Source organism: Rattus norvegicus, chromosome 13 (genome assembly GCF_036323735.1).
Source record: "Rattus norvegicus strain BN/NHsdMcwi chromosome 13, GRCr8, whole genome shotgun sequence".
Lineage (NCBI taxonomy): Eukaryota > Metazoa > Chordata > Mammalia > Rodentia > Muridae > Rattus > Rattus norvegicus.
Genome location: NC_086031.1, coordinates 65978398 through 65999179, shown reverse-complemented (window position 1 = coordinate 65999179; position 20782 = coordinate 65978398). Strand labels below are relative to the sequence as shown.

Below are 20782 nucleotides of genomic sequence, written 5' to 3'. Positions count from 1 at the left end.
AAGTACCTTGTACAGTGATCCGCATCTAGTTAAAGACTGTGCTCAAGAACTTTCCTAAGTCAAGGCCAAGCAGTTGAAATGTGTTAAGACTGACCTGCCAAAGGTGGATTAAATGATTGTATTGGGAAAATTGTGTTGACATGTCTGCAGAAGCCAAGACTCAGGCGCTCAGCTAGGTTGTTAGATATTCTCAAAGGTTGGGCCTTCTGCTAACAGTTCAGTGCTTCTTAAACAGGTAGCATTAACTTCATTGCTCTCTAAAAATACAAGGTTTTCATACTTCTTTTAGTGTCCTCCTAAAGATTCATTGTGTAGAGCCATACTAATCTTTGAATGGACCCAGTTTTAGTAAGTGTTGTCAAAACAAGGGCAATTTTTACTTCTTGGTGTTTGCAGTCAGTACCATCTTCTTATCCTACAGTATTATAGTGTATATCATTAGCAAGTTGGTAAGCTACTGTGACTTTCAGTTTGGGGAGCTCTAATCACATACAGGTTTATGTGGAAAGGAATCCCATTTTACTTTTACATTGGTGATTATTTAAATTGCCAAAGTATTCACTTAATCCTAGGTATTACTGAACTGTACTTTTTAAAGTGCCTACTGGATCTTGCAGTTTCTCCTGTACCTTAGGAAGTCTGCATGTTCTAACAACTCGAGTATTTTAATATGTTTTTATTGCTGTCAATTAAGCAGCAGGGTTCAGGGTCACAGGCAGAACAAATGAGTATTGGCACAGTTGGGTTTTGTTTTCTATGTAGCCCTGGCTGGCTTGGAACTATGTTTACATCTGCCTCCTCAGTGCTGGCACTAAAGGTGTGTGCTACTCTACGTCCAGTATTTTATTGGCCATTGCACAAACACCTGCCACTCAAGTCTATTATTTTAACTTCCGATTAATTTGATTGATGGCAGTTGTTCCTTTGTATCCTCCACACAGTGAACTTTCTAATGGTGGTCTTGATGTTTGGTCTTACTAAAGATTTGGTATTCATTCTAATTTCCCTTTTTTGACTCAGTTAATTCACTTTATGCCTTGTTCCCATTCTTGTTAACATATATTGTCACCCATACCCTTCTCAAGACCCAACTTAGATCCTTCAAATCCAGGCTCTAGTAAGAGCTTTTGTTGTTACTCCTGAACTAACCTTGCAACTACGGTACTGTTTTACCTGGACTCTTTAGTGTCTGCCTCCTTCCACAGCTGTTGAAGGTTAGATAAAAACAGGATTCTTGCATTCTACCTTCCCTAAGATGATTATCGTTAGAGAATTGTAAAACACTTTTTTTTTCTTTTTTCTTTTCTTTTTTTTTTTTTTTTTTTTTTTTTTCGGAGCTGGGGACCGAACCCAGGGCCTTGCGCTTCCTAAGTAAGCACTCTACCACTGAGCTAAATCCCCAACCCCATAAAACACTTTGAGTAGTGGCAAACTATTCTAAACATCAGAATATTACATTAAAAGTCATAATAAACAAAAGCTCAGTTGGGTGTGGGGGCTGCTCCCTTAATTCTAGCAGTTGGGAGGCAGAGACACACACTCTAGTTAAAGGCCAAATGATCTACAAAGTAAGCACCAGGCCAGGTTAGAGATCTTGACCTTGTCTTAAATAAAACTCATGCAAAATACCTTGAAGTTTTAAGTTTCTTAAATTTGTGAACTGTTACAAATGATCAAAAAGTGTAGAGCTGGACTGGAGACACAGCCAGCAGTTGTTGCATACACCTTTAAACAGAAGGGGGCTTTTTAACAAATGTGCTATTGCCAATATTTTTAAGTCATTTCAAACTGCATAATGGTAAAAGATCCTCTGATTTTCAACGAGTATGCAGATGGCCACTTTCTCTTCCGCTGAAGAGATGGAAGCTTTTAGATGTAAACACAAACTGGTTGCCGAGCACTGGCTTGAGATAGGTCATCGCAGCACCTTTAAAAGCACACTTTTAGGCAATCTATTCCTATTTTGTCACCAAAAGTGAATTCAGCAAACTTCCATACCAAGCATTTCAATGAAGCACGTGTCTTACGCAGTGAAAAGTGATAAAGATCTTCGACTCAAACTATTTCATGGCTGAACAGAATACTGATTATACAGTCATTATGGCGCATCAAATCTGCTAACCTGCCAAACTAGTTTAGTCCAAAAACCAAACCAGGGTAAGATAAGAACTACAAAGCATGTGAATTGCCTCTCTTTCTTAGTGGTTGTACACCAGAGAAATGAGGTGGTAAAGGACCAATCTAACATTTGAAGAAAATACATTCACATCCCAAGTCAGCCACTTCCGGTCATTTTATGCCAGCTCGCTGATTCGGTTTATGTAAAACACAAACCTCACACCATCCCTTACTTCAAATATGGCAAATGAGTATTTCCCACTAATACTGTAAGCTCATCCTTACAGGGAAAAACAAAACACCCCCCCGCCAAACACACACGTAAGTAATGAAGTGAGTAACAAACATTTGAACATTAAATCCCACAGTGCAAAGATTTACTGCAAAGTACCTTTAATGTGTTTGCATCTGCAGCAAGCATTAGATTTGCTCATTTGGGCACCATAAATTAGGTGTAGCACTACACAGACACCGAGTCACCCCAACCAGTCAATCCAGGTGAGTAAGAAAGCTGAACAAAACACTTCTGAAAAGGGGTGCAGTCACAAACCCAGTACAGTTTAATTGTTTCAATCAAAGGCTTCCACTTACAATTGTTTGGTTAGTGATAAATAAAGACAGTTTAAATGTTTCAGTAAGTCAGTAATTCATCAAACCTGGGTTTGAATTATTACTGTTACTATTCAACTCCATCCAAATAAACATCGATACTGCACTCTCAAACAGAAAAGAAAAAGGGACAGCTGCGGCAAATGCTAAGTTTGCGTTCTGAGCATTTAAAAGAAACACCCCACTCTGCATCCTTTCCTCTGCCACTCTGCTTTGATAACGTGAATCTGTCACATTTTACTTCAACAGATAAAGCACTCTGCTGAGAATATAAAAAGTTATAAAAATGTAATCATAAAAGACTAAATATTGGTAGGCATGTGAACTTTTCTTTTAATAAAAACAAAAATAGTCATTGTTATCTATTTAAATAAGTATCTTGTTATAGAGTGTTCCAGTTATTGAAAAGGGGCCCTTAAAAGCCCAACTGCCTACGTGTAAACCCTACCCCTCTTGCCTCTTAAGACAGAACTGAGGGAAGAGTCATTTAATGTGCAAATCGGCAAAACAAATGAGGAGGAGCAGGGACTTCTTAAAATGATGTTCCCAATCAATTTGTGGTTTATTCTTTTACAGTATCAACCTTCAAAAAGTAAAATAACCAACGATGTCTTAAGAATTCACAAACAGACCTTCATCTTTGCATTCCGTTCCAAACACAAAAAGTATGTACAGCATGTTTAATAATATGCAATATGCAGAAGCTTTGTGTTGCCATTAGCAACATCTACCCCACCCACCCTCCTTATTCACAAGTGTACCTCTACTACACACAATTACATCACTAAGCCTGTTAGTTTGGGGTTCTGAAATTTGTTAAAACTGAAAAATCTTTGTGTAAGGGCTCCACTCATTTGACTCAAGGTTGTAGACTTCCACGGTATTCAGAAACTCATTGCCATCAAATCCTCCCACTGCATAAATGGTGTTCCCTACAGTTGTGATCCCAGCGTTGCTCCTTGGTGAAGTCATATTTCCCATCATCTTCCATTCATTCCTGGTTGGATCATACATCTCTACACAACTGATGGCATGAGAACCATCAAAGCCACCGCCTACAAACAGTTTTCCTAAAAGAGAAACAAGACAGTCAGTCTAAAAAGGCTCAGAAAACAAGTTTTAAAAAAAAAGCCCCCCAAAATGAATGCATTTTAATTAGAAATGTTTGTCCATTCTATTAAAAAAAAAAGTTGGAATTAAATATCTATGTAGGCAAGGTATAGTAACACACGCTTGTAATGTCACCACTCAGAAAGCCATGACTAAGGACTATTAATATGAGGTTGGCCTGGGCTGCATAATGAAACCTTATCTTACAAAAAGAAAGAAAAGGTGTGTGTAATTGTGGCAAGGATACCGGAAACCATGGAGATGAGTTAAATGGAAAAGAATCCATTCCTACAGAAACTTAGGCAGTTACAGGAGAGAAGGGCAGAAACAGCACCATGTTAAATACATCTCCCACAGTTCCATAGTAATTCCACAGTGATGATCACATAGTGTGATCATTTCATGGATGAACAATTAAGAGAATTTACAAAGAAGGTAGAAACTTGCCTAAATATGTTAAGTGACAAGCCACCATAGTTCTATATATTCAAAGTAAGAATAGGGCTATATATATAATACAGGTCAATGATAAAACACTTAGCCAGTCAGAGTGGGGTCCTGGCTTAAAGTAGCACCACAAAAAGTTCAGAAAACAGACCAAAGGCTGAACTTCTAGCTAGAGCTTTCATCGCCATATGATTTTTGGAAATTACATACTCAGAACAAAAATGTCAGCAACAAATGGGAAAAAAGATCACTAATTTTCAGCTTCAGTATTTTCTCTTCTGAGTATCACTCGCTCGCTTGCATGAATACAGCCATAACTACACTGACGGACAGGGCTCACAAAGGTCTGGGTCCTGGGTCAGGAAGCCGCTTACTATTCCCAGCATCCTTCCTCGCTCACTAGCTGAGGCACAAAGTCTTGCTAAGATCAGCTTTGTTTCAAATGATGTTAACTAACTCTACAGACAATAAAGCAATCAATAAAGACTACGTGAAAGGACAGTGTCTACCACATAAAACTGTTGGAGAGATTATGCTTTGAAATAAAATTCTTCAAGTTACTATCCTAAAAAAAAGGTTGATTCAAAATCTAAGACTGAATTATGGGCCCAGCTCACAGAGGGAAATTTGGAACTTGGTTAAGAACACCCAAGAGATGGGTGAAAGAATATATTTAGGTTACTAACCAGACACTTAAGGGGAAAATCCTTAATCCCCCTTATGCCACAAGAAACAGAATACATCTGAACTTTTAAGAAATGATTCATAGTTATTTTGTGTATGATATGCGTATACGTATGCACATGGTATATAGCACACAGAGGACAACTATGTGGAGTCAGTTCCCTCCTCCCACCTTTACATGGGTTCTGGGGATCCAACTCAGGGTTTCTGCCAAAAAGGCAGGCATTCTACCCGCTGGGCCATTTTGCCAGTCCCTGGAATCTACTTAAAAGTGTGTGAGCGACCCTTCTTGGAATTAGGGAGCTAACTCTTGCCACTCTACTATTCACCTCTCCAAACCTAGACACTCACCATCAAGAACAGCGACGCCAGCTCCTCGCCTAGCCACATTCATGGGTGCAATTAAAGTCCAGGTGTTGTTTTCAGGATTGTATCGTTCTACTGTATTCAGACAATTCCAAGATTCTGCACCTCCAATTATATACAAATAACCACCAAGTTCACAAACTGCAGACTGGTGTCTACCTATAAAAATTAAAGCAAACCAGGATTATTATTAAAGCCATCAGAACTGTAAGTGTGTACTGCAATCTAGTAATTCACAGGTTTATAAAGAACTACAAGTTCAAGGTCAGCCAGTTTGGGCTACACAAAGTTTCAGGCAAACCATACCCCCACCCCCCAAAAAAACAAAACAAAATAAAGAGACCAACTTACGAATGTTAAGAGGAGCACAGCTTGTCCATGACTTTGTTACAGGATCAAATACATCACAATTTTTCAGGCCTTTTTGACCATATGGATCAGAGCCACCAACAATGTACAGTTTCCCATTCAGAGCACACACTCCTAGGAAAGGTGTAAAGCATGTTAATAACCCAAGTATTATGAATAGACCCTGGCCGTGTTAGTTAGTAGAGTATTATTACCTGCATTACAACGGTTAGTTCTCAGCTCTGGCACAGGGGTCCAGTCATCAATGCTCGGGTCATACATCTCTCCACAGCTCAGGTCATCGGAGTGTCCATTTGATCCACCCACCACATAAAGCTGTCCCTATGTCAAAAGTGATAAGTGAGAATTTCCCTTGGGTGGTGCTAAGGAAAAAGACAAGATAAAGGACTGTTTTGAGCACACTGTACTAACCATCAGCACAGCCATCTGAAAGCGGGCTCTTGGTGTTCTCATGGGAGCAAGGAAGGACCAGTGATCTGTGTGTGGATCATAGCATTCAACTGTTCGAAGACACTCCTCTCTGTTATAACCACCTGGCAAGAAACGTAGGTTTGCTTTAGATGTGAAACATGATCAGAATGGCTGGATGTTCCCCCACAGTGGGCATCTTACTATGTCTCCCAGGCTATCTTACGGCTTGAGCCTCTTATTACATCACCCAAGTGCTAAGATTAAAAAGTATGTGGCTGGTCGCCAGGTCCAGCCAGGATGTCTTTAGGTAATGTACCTAGCGAGAAAGATATTTAACTAAATGTTCCTAATAGTCAAGGAGCAGTATTCATTATGTATATGAGCAAACTGCTTATTCTGGCTGAAAAACCAACAAGTCTATCTACTCTGTAGTCTAACATGGATGTACTATAGCACTTGGCCTAGCAAGCAGCCCCGAGGCCTTGGGTTTATGGTCTAGCACACCACTCCCATTTAATTTAAAACAATGACTCCTAACCAAACTGAGGCATATTCAGTATCAATGTTTATTTCTGTCTTGAAATGCAGCACGTTGATATAAATGCCCACCTATCGGCCTGTCTATCACACACATTGCTCTGCTCTTACCTGCAGCTATGAGTTTGCCATTCATCTCTGCTGTCCCCAGTCCAGACCGTGCATACTGCATGGGAGACATAGGCTTTTCTAGGAGCTCATCTGGCTGCATCTCAAAGCTTAAACTCTTGCTCAGTTTTGGAGTACTTGTTGGTGAGCTCTGGGGACTGTTCCGCCCATGAAGGAAAATGACACAGAATGTACCATCCAGCACAGCCAGGCACAAGTAAGTGTTATCTGTGAACAAAAGAGCTCCGTGTTTACCATGGAACTATTAACACTTGGGGTGGTCAGAGAATTCTAAATTGTACTCCAGTCTCCAGAACGGAACTTCTGCTATGGTTTTCCATATGCTATTGCTCCGAGTTTTTCCTTATTCAGTCTCAAAGTATTTTAAACTGACAACTATCCTTACAAGTAGATAAACTGAAGACAAACTTACTTGAAGTCTTTTCTGAAGCAACGATTTTCCACTCATGCTTAGGACTTTGCACTGAAGCATTTGGAGAAGAGAGACATCCAGTGGAACTGCCACTTATCTGCTTATGGCCATTCTCACGGGGTGGCTTTTTCTGCAAAATCAAAAGGCAGCTACAGAAACCTAGCCAGAGAGCAGTCCTGCTGCACCTTTGTTCCTGAGCTACTGTGCAACAACTGCCGGTGACACGGAGTGCCTTCACCTACACAGCACATGGAACCAAACACAAACCAACACTTTCCAGCTGACAAAGTCCTGCCACACTTACACCGCCACTTAAAAATGAAACAGCTCCATCTACACAACTGGCTGCTCAGAAGAAGATCAATTTCAACAACTCACAATCCAGCACAGATGAAATACCACAATGATCTCTCAATATGGGAGCGGGAAGGAGAAAATAACACTCTCAGCTGCTCTGTGTAAGAAACTCAGCCTAACTAAACTGTCTAGAATAGTATCCTTCAGACAATGCCAGCAAAGAGTCAGTACGCACAGGTTCTGCCAATCTCTGAAAGCATTTTACAGGAAGTAACAATCAGAAGCATGTGCATTTTATTTTAGGGCTACTTTAGATACTGTGAAAGCTAAACACACACACAATCAGAAATGAGCAATACTGAAGAACCACTCGCAGGACTATAACACGGCAATGGTAATGAAGGGTTCGAGCATCAGTGTGCTTTTTTATGAGCTTCTTTTGTAGACTGCCTTCAACTGCCTCAGCCCCTGCCACTTCCAAGAGAAAGGATCATACAGAATCCTGAGTGCTGGGTGTAATCAGAGCCTGACACTGAGTCTGCAATGTCTACCGTGAAAGGATAGGCACCACACTTCAGCACTTGCAAACTCTGCTCACCCACTTAACCTGGGCCCCAGGGACAGACCGCATAAACAAATAGTTTCTAATGGAAACTTGTGTTGCTAGTATAAAAAAAGCAACAAAGAAACAGTTAAAGGATTCTGACTTTTTTTAAAGACTATAAGATACATTAAAATCTTCACCTCAATATGTGGAAAGGAGTCCCAAGTATCACAAAATATGAAATAGACGAAACTTACATACTAAAGAGGCTTCACAGCAATAAGACTGCTCTAACATACGAATTGTAACTGAGAGAGTGACCATGAATGGGGTCGACACTAAGGACTACTGACTGGCATTAACAAACACACCTAATACACAATTTTTCTCATGACCTCCTTACACAAACAGAATTACTCCTATCTTTGGATCACCTTCCAGAAGATCTCATTTATTTGACGTCCATTTTCCTCTTAGGCGGCTTTTACAGTTCGAGTAGGTTCTAATTGCAATCCTTCTTCCCAGGCTTCCTCTCTATCTCCTTTCCTCATCCCTGAAATCTAGGGCATGACCTTTTCTGCTCCATGGTCTCTATTCACAATATTTAGCAAGACAGAAAGGTCAGCATCTCACACATTCCCATGATCCTCTCATTCTCAAACCGTCCTATACCACTAAGACCTACCCTCAACCTTTAGAGAGCTATGTGTAGGCACAGATGAGTGGAGTTGATCCTTTCTCCTCCATATCCTTCGATTAAACTTTTCATCATTGTTGAAAACATAAAAACTATTACCTCAAATAATCTACAAACTGCTCTTGCAAGCTTTAATCTACCCTTTGTGTCTGATCATAAAAAAAAATGCCAACTTTGTAAAGTTAAAAATGCAAATCTGTTGCTAGTCCAGCGTCATCTACCTGACAATTAGCCATTTCCTACGATTGATGAATGCCAACTAGAAATATAACTTACCACATCTCTTCTATCGACTTTTAAATTACACTCTTTCCACTCAGTATTCTTGTCTAATTCTCCTGGCTGTGTATGTAGCTCAAGTAGAGCATTTGTCTGTCATATGCAGAGGCCCTAGGTTTCATCCTGACAACACAAAATTAAAAAAAAAAATCCTTCTTGCCGCCCATAAGGAAGTGTCAGTTATACGTGCTTCCTTTTCCAGATTAGCCTGCCAATCACAAAGCAGCATCCGTGCATGGATAATCTTCTGCTCACCTAAGGCTAATCCTCTAAATCCCAAGCCTGTGTTTGTGCCACCTTCCATCTCACGTCTTATCCCACAGGCTCCCTCAGGCCCTCCCTTGTATGGCAGGAGCCTCCTCTTGGACAGAACTGTTTACTGCCTTGGTAGGTCCTGTAAAAGAAGCTACATACGCTGTGACTCCATGTCAAGCACTGCAGCCTGCCACTGGCCGGTGTTTAATCTTCTGCCATTAAAAAGGCTACTTTAACTTACAGTATTTATAATTAAAGATAAAAACAACCACAGATGTTCCAAGTAGAAATACAAACACGGCTTTTGGCCAATGCAAGTCCCCAGGTTGGGATACCAGACACCTGCCATTTGGATAACATAAGCACATGGTCAGTACACCATCACCACTGAGCCAACTTTTTACTCTCCAGCACATGCCTTCCCAACGCTGAGTTAAAGGCCATCTAAGAAGAATGCTTATTACATGACTATTTTATAGAAATTCCAAATATAGGCAAAATATGTCTGTGTCTCAAGTTAGGCAGTGTTTGAAAAGACGAAGGCTCCAGGTTGCTTTTCTTAGTAAGAGAATGGTTAGTGAGTGGCTCACTGTGACATTCACGACTGTGGGGCTGCTATGGTGTCGCCCAGTGTTGAAGGGCATGAACTACACGCAGAGCACTGGTTTGATCTTTAACACACAGAAACAGAAGGTGTTTCTTTTTATATGCTGCCAGTGTCTGTAAGTTAAAACTGTTCACACACCTCACATGTTTGTTCTCTACTGTTAAAACTGTATCTGAACTTAAGTATGTGTTTAATGAAAGGCTACAGCAGTAACTCAATCAGCAAGGAAACTATACTGCCTTAATACATTTTGCCTAGAAACATCCAGATCACACTGTAAATGATCGACCATTTCTGAGTTCAACATTATATAAACTTATTATTAATCATGATACTATTTCTATTTCATGAATGTTACATAGTAATTACATAGCCAAAATTTCTTTCACAGCCATCAGCAATCGAAGTCAACTATCTTTTGAAAACTGATCCTAATAATCATGTATGTTACAAATGACCTTTAAGAATCTAACCAAATTAACAAAAGCCTAGTACACTGGTTTTTTGCTGTCCTTATTACTAGTTGTGAACCGCATTCTGAGAGAAAAGGTGTCAATGGAGTTGTCTAATGCTGAGTCAGCTTCTGCTGGTGTGGCAAAAAAGCTGCAAGCTGTAAAATGCTTGTTTTCTCCCCAAAAAGTCTCTCTGTCCAGTTATAACAATAAAATTCGTCCACTTTCCTTTATTAAAGGAAAATTAAGAATGCTATAAAATTCTCCAGTTAAATTTTAACCTGAGGTTACCTCAGACTGTGCAATGTGTACCTGCACAAACTGAATGTGGTCATCATCACTGCCAAACACCTCAGCCTGTCCATCTAGTGGGTTCCCATCAAGCAGCTTGTGATCAGCTGAGTAGTACAAGGTTTGAACCTGCAAAACAGCAACAGAACACCCATGTGGCTACTGTCACCATGGCTACTCGCTAGTACGCAGATTACACAACCGCCTCAAGGTAACCTCCAGTGTGCGTCTTGACATCTTACTCTGGCAGGATCCCGATGCAAAGAAAAACATGTCATAGTAGTAAAAATGTAAAAAGCGAAACCAAACAAAAAACAAAACAAAAATCAAGATCAAATACAAAATCTTCTAATACTGGCTGAAGAGTCAGTCCTTGGCTTGATTGGCTTGAAAGAAATCTTCATTGTTTCCAGAGCTTCTATTATGTGACATTAAGAAAAAACGTATAGTACAACACATAGATTCTTAAGTACACATATTTACAATAAAACACGGAATGGTTTACACCTTTGAAGATAAATGGCACTGTTTGAATAAACATACTTCTCCCCTGTAGGTAATGTCAAGAAAACACATAAAGAAAAAACAAATGCAAAAAGTCAAGCAAGCTGCATTCTTCCTGCACAGATGCAAATACATGACTACTGCATCTGATTCCCACATGGGAAGTCACAGAATTGAAAGAGCATCTGCTGCCTTTATAGAAGGTAGTCACGGCAGGGACTAAGGCCTGACAGAGCAGGTTAGCTTCAGTGAGCGTGGACGGGTCTGTGCAGTGATACACTCAATTACCCCACTGCTTCAACCAACACATGGCCTAGTCCCCTTTGCCGTCAAATTTTGTTTTTGTTGTGTATTTTTTTAAAACAGCCCCAAATCTGACTATATGTAAGAACAACACCATTGAAAACACAAAGCTTTAGAGGTAAGAACCCTGTAAAGGAGTAAACACCATTAAATCATCATCGCTCTCTGCCCACAGCGGACTTTTCTTAGGAGAACTGGGGCAGGACTGCTGCTTCTTTACGTGTCAATACACTCGAGGTTTCTTCTCGGTTCTTCAGTCTTGGGGATCCTAGTTTTGTTAATAAACCTATGGGGAGATAAACCAACGGGGAGGAACAACCATTAGAAGCTTTACCTACTTGTCAAACTTAAAGCAAAAACCTGTGAAGAAAAATTAAGAATCTACAGAAAATGTCAGTAGTACCACCTCCCATGTCTAAAGCAAGTTCCATGCTACTTTAAAAGAAGTTAACAGCACATAATAAGCATAGAAAAAAAGGAAAAAAAAAAAAAAGAAAAGCAGAAGACCAAACTGAACGGTTCATTCAGCTCACCTGGACACCCCCCCTGTTTCTCAGCTTAGGGGTACCTATAGCAAAATTTAAATTCTTTAGGGTCATGGTTATAAAATAAAAGTGAAAGGGAATCCTTCATGTTATAGCAAAAATAATGTGTAAGAACTGCTGGATCCCATTTACTTTAAAACTAACCTCTTCCATGAGCTCTTCCAGGCTGTCTCCATTCTCCCAGATGCTACGCTGCACCCAGTTGATTACCTTTGTGTACAACTTGCCATTGCTGGGCAAGCAAACATTATCTTCAAGCATTACCTCCAACTAGAATTGTAAATAAATCAAACAAATATCAGTGACATCCACATCAGCTTTGAAATTCTAGCTCTCAGCTAAATGCTCAGTTTCACTGGGGAGGGGTCATGAACTGTGTGAATGTGGCTGAGGTGCCACAGACAGCTGACAGCTTCATATCTTTCTGATCGGCCCACTAGCTCAGTGGATCGTTCCATATCCATCAGTAACAAACAGCACAGAGGGCCAAAAGAAGTTTGAGAGGACATGAAATTGAGTATGGATCTGGAGGTGAATATGGTAAACATTGTACACTTTTTTAAATTCTCAAAAATATTTTATTAAAAACGTTTTACTTTATCAATTTTCTCTAATTTGGAAGGAAATCAGTGACCCACAAAGTAAATAAACAAACAGGGAAGCAGAAACCCATTACATAAGAGTAACAGTCACTTTGAAGTATCAGCATTACTGATTGTAACCTTCATTCGCCTGACAAAAGACTGTGTCTGAAACTACAGAACACTACTTGACCTGTATGACCTACGTGGACTACTCCTTACCTTTAGTCTCGGAAGCTTAAGAAATTCCTCCTCTTCTGAAATTTGTAACAAATGCTCCTGAATATAGGCATCAACTTTATTCAACAAACGAGAGTCTCCCATACAACTTGCAAAATTCCGATAAGAGATGCAGCTAGTAACATCCATCCTAGATAGTAAATAATCTCCACAGACCTTAGAAAGAAAGACGTGTGTCAACATTTTGCATAGTTTATTGAATATTCAATGTCAATATGTGAACATTGTGTGAAATACAAAAATGATCCAGAAATCAAATCAAACTAGACAATGGGACAGACAGTACATGGATACATGATGACATCAGCTGGGCACGGTGGTGCTCACAGGCCTAGAATCTGGGGCACTTGGGAGGCTGAGACAAGAGAAATCTAAATTCAAACCCAGCCCAGGCTACATAACAAGATGTATGTCTCAAAATAAAACCAAGCAACAAAAAGCAAATGAGAAACAGCAAAGATGTGGCACACAAAGTTGTTTAGCAGCAAATGTGACAAATGGCAATGCAGTGCGGGGTCTAGGTGTCAACAGTAGCGTCAGGTGAAGCTTTCTGAGGTTAGGGATAAATGGAGCTCTACAGTAGAAAGCTGAGTGCACAGCACATGGAAAGTAGCAAGACAGAATCGGAAATACATTTGGAAAAATATCTGTATAGGAAGAAGCTGGAATTATGAAACTGTATGTACAGCATAGGACCTCTGTTAAAATTCAGTGTGTCTATGTGCTTCATGACTGGAATCAGAAGACAACCATATGGAGTGGGTAACCTTTTACATGTGTTATAAACCAGGTCACCATGACTGACACAGCAAGCAGCTTTACTTGCTAAGCCATCTTAAGAATCATAGGATTCTTTTTTAAAGATTCATTTACTTTCATTTTGCATGGGTGTTTGCCTGCATGTGTGCCTATACAATACACCATGTGCATGTAGTGTTTGCAGAGGCCAGGAGAGGGCATTAGACACTCTAGAACCACAATTACAGATGGTGTGAGCCATCTGAGTGCTTAGAACTGAACTTTGCTGCCAACAAAAGCAACAAGTGCTTTAGGTTTGTGGGGCAGTGTGTCTGTCCAAACTGCTTAATTCAGCAGTTCGCAATCCGTGGGTGGCGACCCCTCTGAAGGCCAAACTACCTCTTCCTAGTGGCACCCACTGACCACTGGACATCAATATTTATGTTATAATTCCTGACAATAGCAAACAGCAATATCAGGAAGGCTGAGAACCACTGGTCTAACTTCTGTTACTCGACCTTAAGAAAGCAGATTACATACAGAAGCCACAGAGCCCTTCCTTATAAAACTCTATTTTAAAAAACCCTGACCCTTTTAAGAAAATATTAGCTTGCTGGTCCTTATTCAAAGCCACTTTCTCTGATTAAAAATCTTATATGACTAGGAGTGTTGGAGAAATGGCTCCGTGGGCAAGAGGACTTGTTGCTTTCCTAAGAGCTAACTTCTTCCACAGGACCCAAGTTTGGGTTCCAGCACCCACCTCAGGCAGGTAGCTCCTTGAGTCTCAGTGCCTTCTGGACTCTGCGGGCACTTTCCGTATGTGTACAACATACACATACAGGAATCTGTTCTGTCAGACACTGTCAGTACACCACTTTAATCCCTTACGGACTCGTTTGCAGTTGCTCTAGGGCAAACGCAACAACTCTGAAACTGAGCTCAGTTATGCTCAAGTCAGAAAGGTTCATGTCATGGCCAAGCTGCCGTTCTGTGTAGTGATCTTACAGTATAAGTAACACTACTTAACATTCTGTTACAAATAAACATATCCATCAAAGAGATGTAGCATTTTGTAACTTAATTTGACTCTGGCATAGCCATTATTCCAAAGAAGACTGTCAGTCAAGAGGACAGGTGACCCTTCTACATTACTAAAGCCCAAGGAGCAAACAACAGGCTCAGCTGTGATGGGAAGGGACAGAATTTCTAACTCTTGGGCCTAATTAAATGTTATGATGATTTCTATATCCCAACCCCACAGAGCACCCTACCCGTCTCCAACTGTTACGACATGTAACACTCTACCTGCTTTACTCGGTCCATCTTCAGCTTCTTCGCTGCAGAATAAACATCTTTCACTAATTCCTTATCAGCTTTCAACCTATTTAAAAAAAAAACAAAAAAAGTTTGGGGTTTTTTTTTTTGTTTTTTTGTTTTTTTTAGTTATTTCCTAAATTCTTGGCATTATCTAATCTTCTGTTTTACGTGAAGATACTCACTGAGCAGTGTATGCGTAATTCAGCAAGACTTCAACAGCTTCTGGATTGAGATCATCCAACTTCACGTGAGAAACTCCATGAGGGTCACTGTCACTATTAAAGATTTCAAATAGATAGGGGCTACAGCAAGCCAGGACTGCCCTGTGTGCCAGCATCTCATGGCCACAGACCTGAAATAACAAAAACCAAAACGAGATGTCTTATTGACTGCACTCAACACATCAGCTTCCTGGTTCACATTTCTAGTTAAAAGTCTTTAAAAAGAAAAAAGGTCACCTCACAGCTAGAAAGTTGGCTCAATGGTTAAGAGCACTGGCTGCTCTTCCACAGGACCAGCACCTACATGGGCGCTCACAACCATCTGTAAATCCAGTTCCAGGGGCTCATGTCTTCTCACCTCCACAGACATGGCACACATGCGGTACAAAGACATACACGCAGGCAAAACACCCATACACATAAATAAAAAATAAGATCTCAAAAAACTTAGTGATCTCATTAATTTCCCGTCTGGAGGTGGAAATACGACTGAAGGCTTTTATGGGTTACCTTTTTAGTAACAAAAGGCCATGAATTAAGTTTTAAATACCTGAAGTCGAACATCACAGAATTGCCCACTTTTCCTCAAGGCATTTAATTTGGCAACAGAAGATTCAATAAAATTTTCATCTTCAAACATCAAATATCCATTGGGAATCATTTTTCCTTATAAATTTGGCTAAACGGAAAAAAGAAAGCTGCGTTACTTTACATGTCAAAGCTCTTAAAATCTCCAAGCAGGGTGTGGTGAGTCGCACCTTTGACCCCAGCCCGTGGGAAACAGACGCAGGTAGATCCCGAAGTTTGAGGCCAGCCTGGTCTAAACATTCTGTTTCAAAAAAGAATGTATGTGTTTTTTTCAAACGTAAAACCATATCTTCATACCCAAATTCTATCCTACCAATATATCAAAAAACGTAAGCACACAAAATCCTGGCTGAAGCAACACTGGCTCAGGATACTTAGGTTCTCATCCTGACTTCGACCCTATCTATTGCTTTGTACTCCATCATCCAGTAGTGAATATCTCATCCTAAGCCTGGTTTCCATGTCTAACACACATTCCTCCTGAAGGGAGGAAAATCAGATATTTTCCCATCCTAACCTACAGCAAGTGGTTTAAGAGACATACAGACTTTCCTGGACTTGGCTTCTGTCCATCCTTTACTCTCAAAAACAAACCAATGTGCATTGGACACATCTCTATAGCCCAGTCTGGCCTTAAATTCAGAAGGCAGCTGAGACTAGCCCTGAACTCCTCAATCCCCCTTCCTTTCCCAGAGGGCTGGGATTATAGGCATGTACTCCTAACCTGGAAAAACAAATTCTTTGTAAAGATACCATTTTCTACAACCACTGAGCCACATCTCTAGCCTATTGTTCTCAGAACAAGTTATCAACTTAACTTATAAAACTAGTAACTATGTAAAACAATAACTAGTTATTGTTTTAACTATGTTAAAGAATAGTAGTATAAGACTTCAGTTTAAAGTAACTTAAAAGCCAAAATACTCAAAAAGGAATACTAAGGGAGGAGAGAAAAAAATCATTTTTATTAAAGAATTTAAAAACAAATGCTAAAGATGCTTTTTAGATGCCTGCAAGATGGGTACCAACAGGTTGGGTGCTTACCACCGAGCCTGAGGACTTGAGTTCAAGCCCCAGGACCCACATGGTAAAAGGAAAGAACCAAGACAAACAGACAGACCGACACACACACACACACACACACACGCGCACACACACACACACACCTCATATAATAAATTTTTTAAACAATGTTTTCATATCCAAATGATTAGGGATCTCTTTGCCTTTTAAGCCTTGAGATCGGTCTATCCTCAGTACAGTTTTCAGAAAGCCTGTGTCTTAAAAAGGGCATTTATTACTAGGTGGGGGAAACATGCCCCAGCCTTACTGTGTGGGGAGGTTGGAGGCAACTTTGCTTAATCCACTCTTTCCTTCCACCTTAGCACCTGAGGAGTTTCCAGGGATCAAACTTGGGTTGCCAGGCTTGTGCAGAAAAGTGTCTTTTGCCTCTGAGCCAGCTCACAAGACACCCAAACACTTGTCACTGCTAGAGGTGAAGAATAGTCACTTACCAACTATTACTGAAGAGAAATGTGTCGAAAGACAAAGGAGTGTTGAAACAAAGCACTTGGTTATGGTGTGAAGACAGGTGGCTGAGTAAGGTAGACGTCTTAGGCTTTAATGGTGGTTCCAAAACTATCAGGCTTGAAAATGATGTAATCAAGTCCTTAAAAGCTATAGACATGAATTTCTTCTGTGATAATCATGCATCATAATCTGTAAAAATAGCAGATCTAAGTTAGATATTCAGAAGAATCAGTCTGCCATTCATATAGGTAGAACAGGTCATACAAAATAAGTCAACCTTTGAGGTAAAAGGCAAAAAATATCACATTACATTAAAAAAACCATAAACTACAAACAATTTTTTATTTAACATGCAATTATTAAAGTTATTTCTTTAAAAAAATCCTTAATCATTGTTAAAGAGGGATATGCTAGCCTAAGAAGTAAAGAACAGATACAAATATTAACTCTAAAAACTCTATTAGATTCCAGCCAATTTGCAAACACAAGAGGTCTACTCTAGAAGAAGGAAGCCACCTTTGGGCACTCTTCCCAGACACATGTACCTCTATAAGCCAGATACCCCACTCCCCAAAGTGTGCTTGGCCTTTGTTTCCTGCTGCCTTTCTAGCTGGAAAACCCCTAGGCCAACTTCTGACAGGTGACCTTCTCAAACCTTGGCCAGTACCCTAGGGCTAGGAAGCAGTGTTCCCCAAACTCTGACGATATGCATGACTGTCCACAATTACGTTCTGTGCTCTGCTTTTAGGCAAATCCTCCGCCTTGTTCATTTTTAAGGACAGACTGTGTTGCATGACTGTCTTAAAAGCAAAAACTATATCAACTCTATCACCCTATCATGTTATTTTCATTTCTTCTGCTTTACAATTTATATTTTTTTCTTACAAAACTAGCTTTAGCAAAACAAATGTTCTTTGAAAACAGGTAATCCTATCCCATGTACAGAGAACACACTGGAGATTTATAAAATTTTAAACTTGAGTTTTGCATGTAAATGTCTGTTCACTGGGTGTGTAATGCCTGCAGGCCAAAAAGAGGCACCGAATATGCTGGAACTGGAGTTACAGTGCGATCAGCAACATGATGCTAAGAATTGAACCTGGTCCTCTAGAAGAGTCAACTTCCTGGCCAAATGTTTATTATTTTGATAGCTTGGATGTTCTAACTTAAGATTTATTGGGGGCTGAAGAGATGGCTCAGTGACTGCTCATTGACTGCTCTTCCAGAGGTCCTGAGTTCAATTCCCAGCAACCTCATGGTGACAACAACCATCTGTAATGAGATCTGATGCCCTCTTCTGGTATGTCTGAAGACAGCTACAGTGCACTCATATATAATAAATAAATCTTAAAAGATTTACTTGGGAGGGGGTAAAATAGTCTTTAAGAAAAAAGCTTTGTAGAGAATGTCTGACATATGCGCTTATACAATGTGTACTTTACAATCTGGCTTTGCATTTTGTGAAATAAGGTCTTTTTATCTGACTCTCTGCCTACTAGGATCTCAACATATGCAATGGCACACAAGCCAGTATTCCTAGCACCTGGGAGTGAGATGGTAGGATTAAGAGTTCAAAGCCAACTTGAGTTGCATAGTTCCAAGGCTGACTGAGGCTACATGAGACTGTCTAGAAAAAAGATTTAATATGAACTTCGCCTTCATCGGTAGCACCTACCCACTGTACCTACAACTCTAAAAAGTTAGCCCAAGTCCAAATGATGTTTAAGTTATACAAACTTGTTTTTCAAAGTTTATGTTCACTTTCACTAAGTTTGGGTATTTCAGATGCCTTCTGGACAAAATATCCACACACAATTTTTTTTAACTTAAAGTATCCTCAAATTTCACATTTCTTATTTCATACCTAAAACTCAAGCACAGTAACTAATTAATATTTTTAAATGGGAAGAAATTTTGTCTTTCAAAGCCAGACCAAGGCTCAAACATCCCAAAGGCATTTAAGAATATAAAATTTACTTTTTGTATTAAAAATAGTTTGAACCAGTCCATTTTTATGACTGAAACTAGGGTCAAAAGGAATATATACAGCTAAACACATTTCAGTTTCTTAGTGAGGTCAGTACCAGAAATGAAAGATAGGGGACCTGCTTTTACTATTTTGAATTCGAGAGTTACTATAGCCCAGAAGATTAGCTTAAGTGAAATATAATCCAGCAGGTCTTACAGAGCTGCGAAAACAGCACAGCACTTCCCACCCTCCACTAAGCAGAAGGAAACATCACATTTTTAAAACATTGCTAAGGTAAACCACAAGTATTTAAGTTTCAAGGTAATTTTTTTCAAGGAAGTCAATTATGAAGTAATTGAAGAAGTCCCTCCTCAGTGCTGGATTAAACCCAGAGCCTCAGTCATAACAGGCAAGCACTTAACCACTGAGCTGCAAACACTTATGATACTAAACATGGCAGACACAGACTGGAATGAAATGCTTAGAACAAAATGGAGTTAGCTCAGTTCTGCAGCCTGAGCACTGCAGAGGCAGATAAAGCAGAAAAACCAGCTCAGGCAAAGGGGAAGGGAAGGCACAACAGCTCACATAGTCCAGAAACTTTGGCTGTTTTGTTTCACATGGCACATGGTGGAGAGAGGAAATCTTATTTTAAGGTTTAAACAATGCGAAATATGGAGACAGATGAAGGTTTTAAGAAGGGGTGTTTGAGGAGGAGTATGGTGGGTGCATGCCTGGAAAAAAGATGCACACAAGACATTTAAACGAAGATTATATACACTCATGCTGGCTTGGTCTTTAAGGCACCGAGTGAGGACTTAAGATATTTTAACATGGGTGCTGCTGGCAACATGTCATTTTTAGATATTGATTAAATTTTAGATATTGATTTAGCTAGATTGAGAAAAGCAGGAAAGAAAAAAAGAACCGGGTTTGGGATGTTCTAATGTTGAGGTACCTTTTGGATATCCAGGTTGACAACAAAAGTGTAAAGAACACTGTTGTAGGGCTAGAAACATTAACACAGTGGCTACTGACACAAGAGAAGTAAAATTCCAGAAATCTCTCCAATAATACTTTTAATACCAACAGAAGGTAGGAATATACTCAACCTTTGAGAATTCCTACCTGCAGCATCTGATTATACCATCACACTACTAAAAAGCTAAAAAGAAAAAGCTTTGGGATAAGTCCCATTAGTGTCACTGGCCAAGACATTCAAAGAAACTTATTTGAAAAATTACATTTATACGGCACTTAAAACATCCAAACAAGAAATACAAAATCCTACCGTTTAAAAACAAGGTCAGCCTCCCACTAATAACCCTAAAGTAAAGCATGAACTACTGTCCTTGGAAAAGACAAAGTTAGAAGTCAACTATAAATTAAGACAAAGGCTACAGAAACGGGAATCTATTAATTAACCCGAGATTCCACATATTAGGAAATCTGAGGAAAGCCACCAAAGTGCAGGTTTGATATAATACCTGCTAGGTGGCATTAGAGCATACTGGTTTCAACCCAGTTCTACCCAGTTACTGTTTACATTCAGGCTTACAAATAAGTCCTTTAATATTTTAAAGATATTAAAGTGTTAGCAGGATTCAACCTGAAGCTATTTTCTCAGGTTTT

At 39.8% G+C, this 20782-nt stretch overlaps 1 protein-coding gene across 3 annotated transcripts in view; it reads right to left on the bottom strand.

The window, feature by feature from the left end:
• Positions 1–2494: 2494 nt before the first annotated feature.
• Ivns1abp (influenza virus NS1A binding protein) overlaps positions 2495–20782 on the bottom strand; it is a 19617-nt gene continuing 1329 nt past the window's right edge. The window contains exons 2-15 of one of the 3 annotated variants that reach the window (NM_001401342.1): positions 17166–17370; positions 15614–15742; positions 15025–15194; positions 14831–14906; positions 12770–12943; positions 12111–12236; positions 10636–10743; positions 7193–7322; positions 6763–6987; positions 6115–6236; positions 5898–6024; positions 5686–5817; positions 5320–5493; positions 2495–3797 (exon numbers count right to left, since the gene is read on the bottom strand). In NM_001401342.1, coding sequence (NP_001388271.1) covers positions 3544–3797; positions 5320–5493; positions 5686–5817; positions 5898–6024; positions 6115–6236; positions 6763–6987; positions 7193–7322; positions 10636–10743; positions 12111–12236; positions 12770–12943; positions 14831–14906; positions 15025–15194; positions 15614–15724 — 1929 coding nt within the window. In that variant the 5' untranslated portion in view covers positions 15725–15742; positions 17166–17370 and the 3' untranslated portion in view covers positions 2495–3543. Of the gene's footprint in view, positions 3798–5319; positions 5494–5685; positions 5818–5897; positions 6025–6114; positions 6237–6762; positions 6988–7192; positions 7323–10635; positions 11708–12110; positions 12237–12769; positions 12944–14830; positions 14907–15024; positions 15195–15613; positions 15743–17165; positions 17371–20782 lie in introns of those variants that run through there. The other 2 variants (XM_039090454.1, XM_006249989.5) reach the window with 2 other exon arrangements.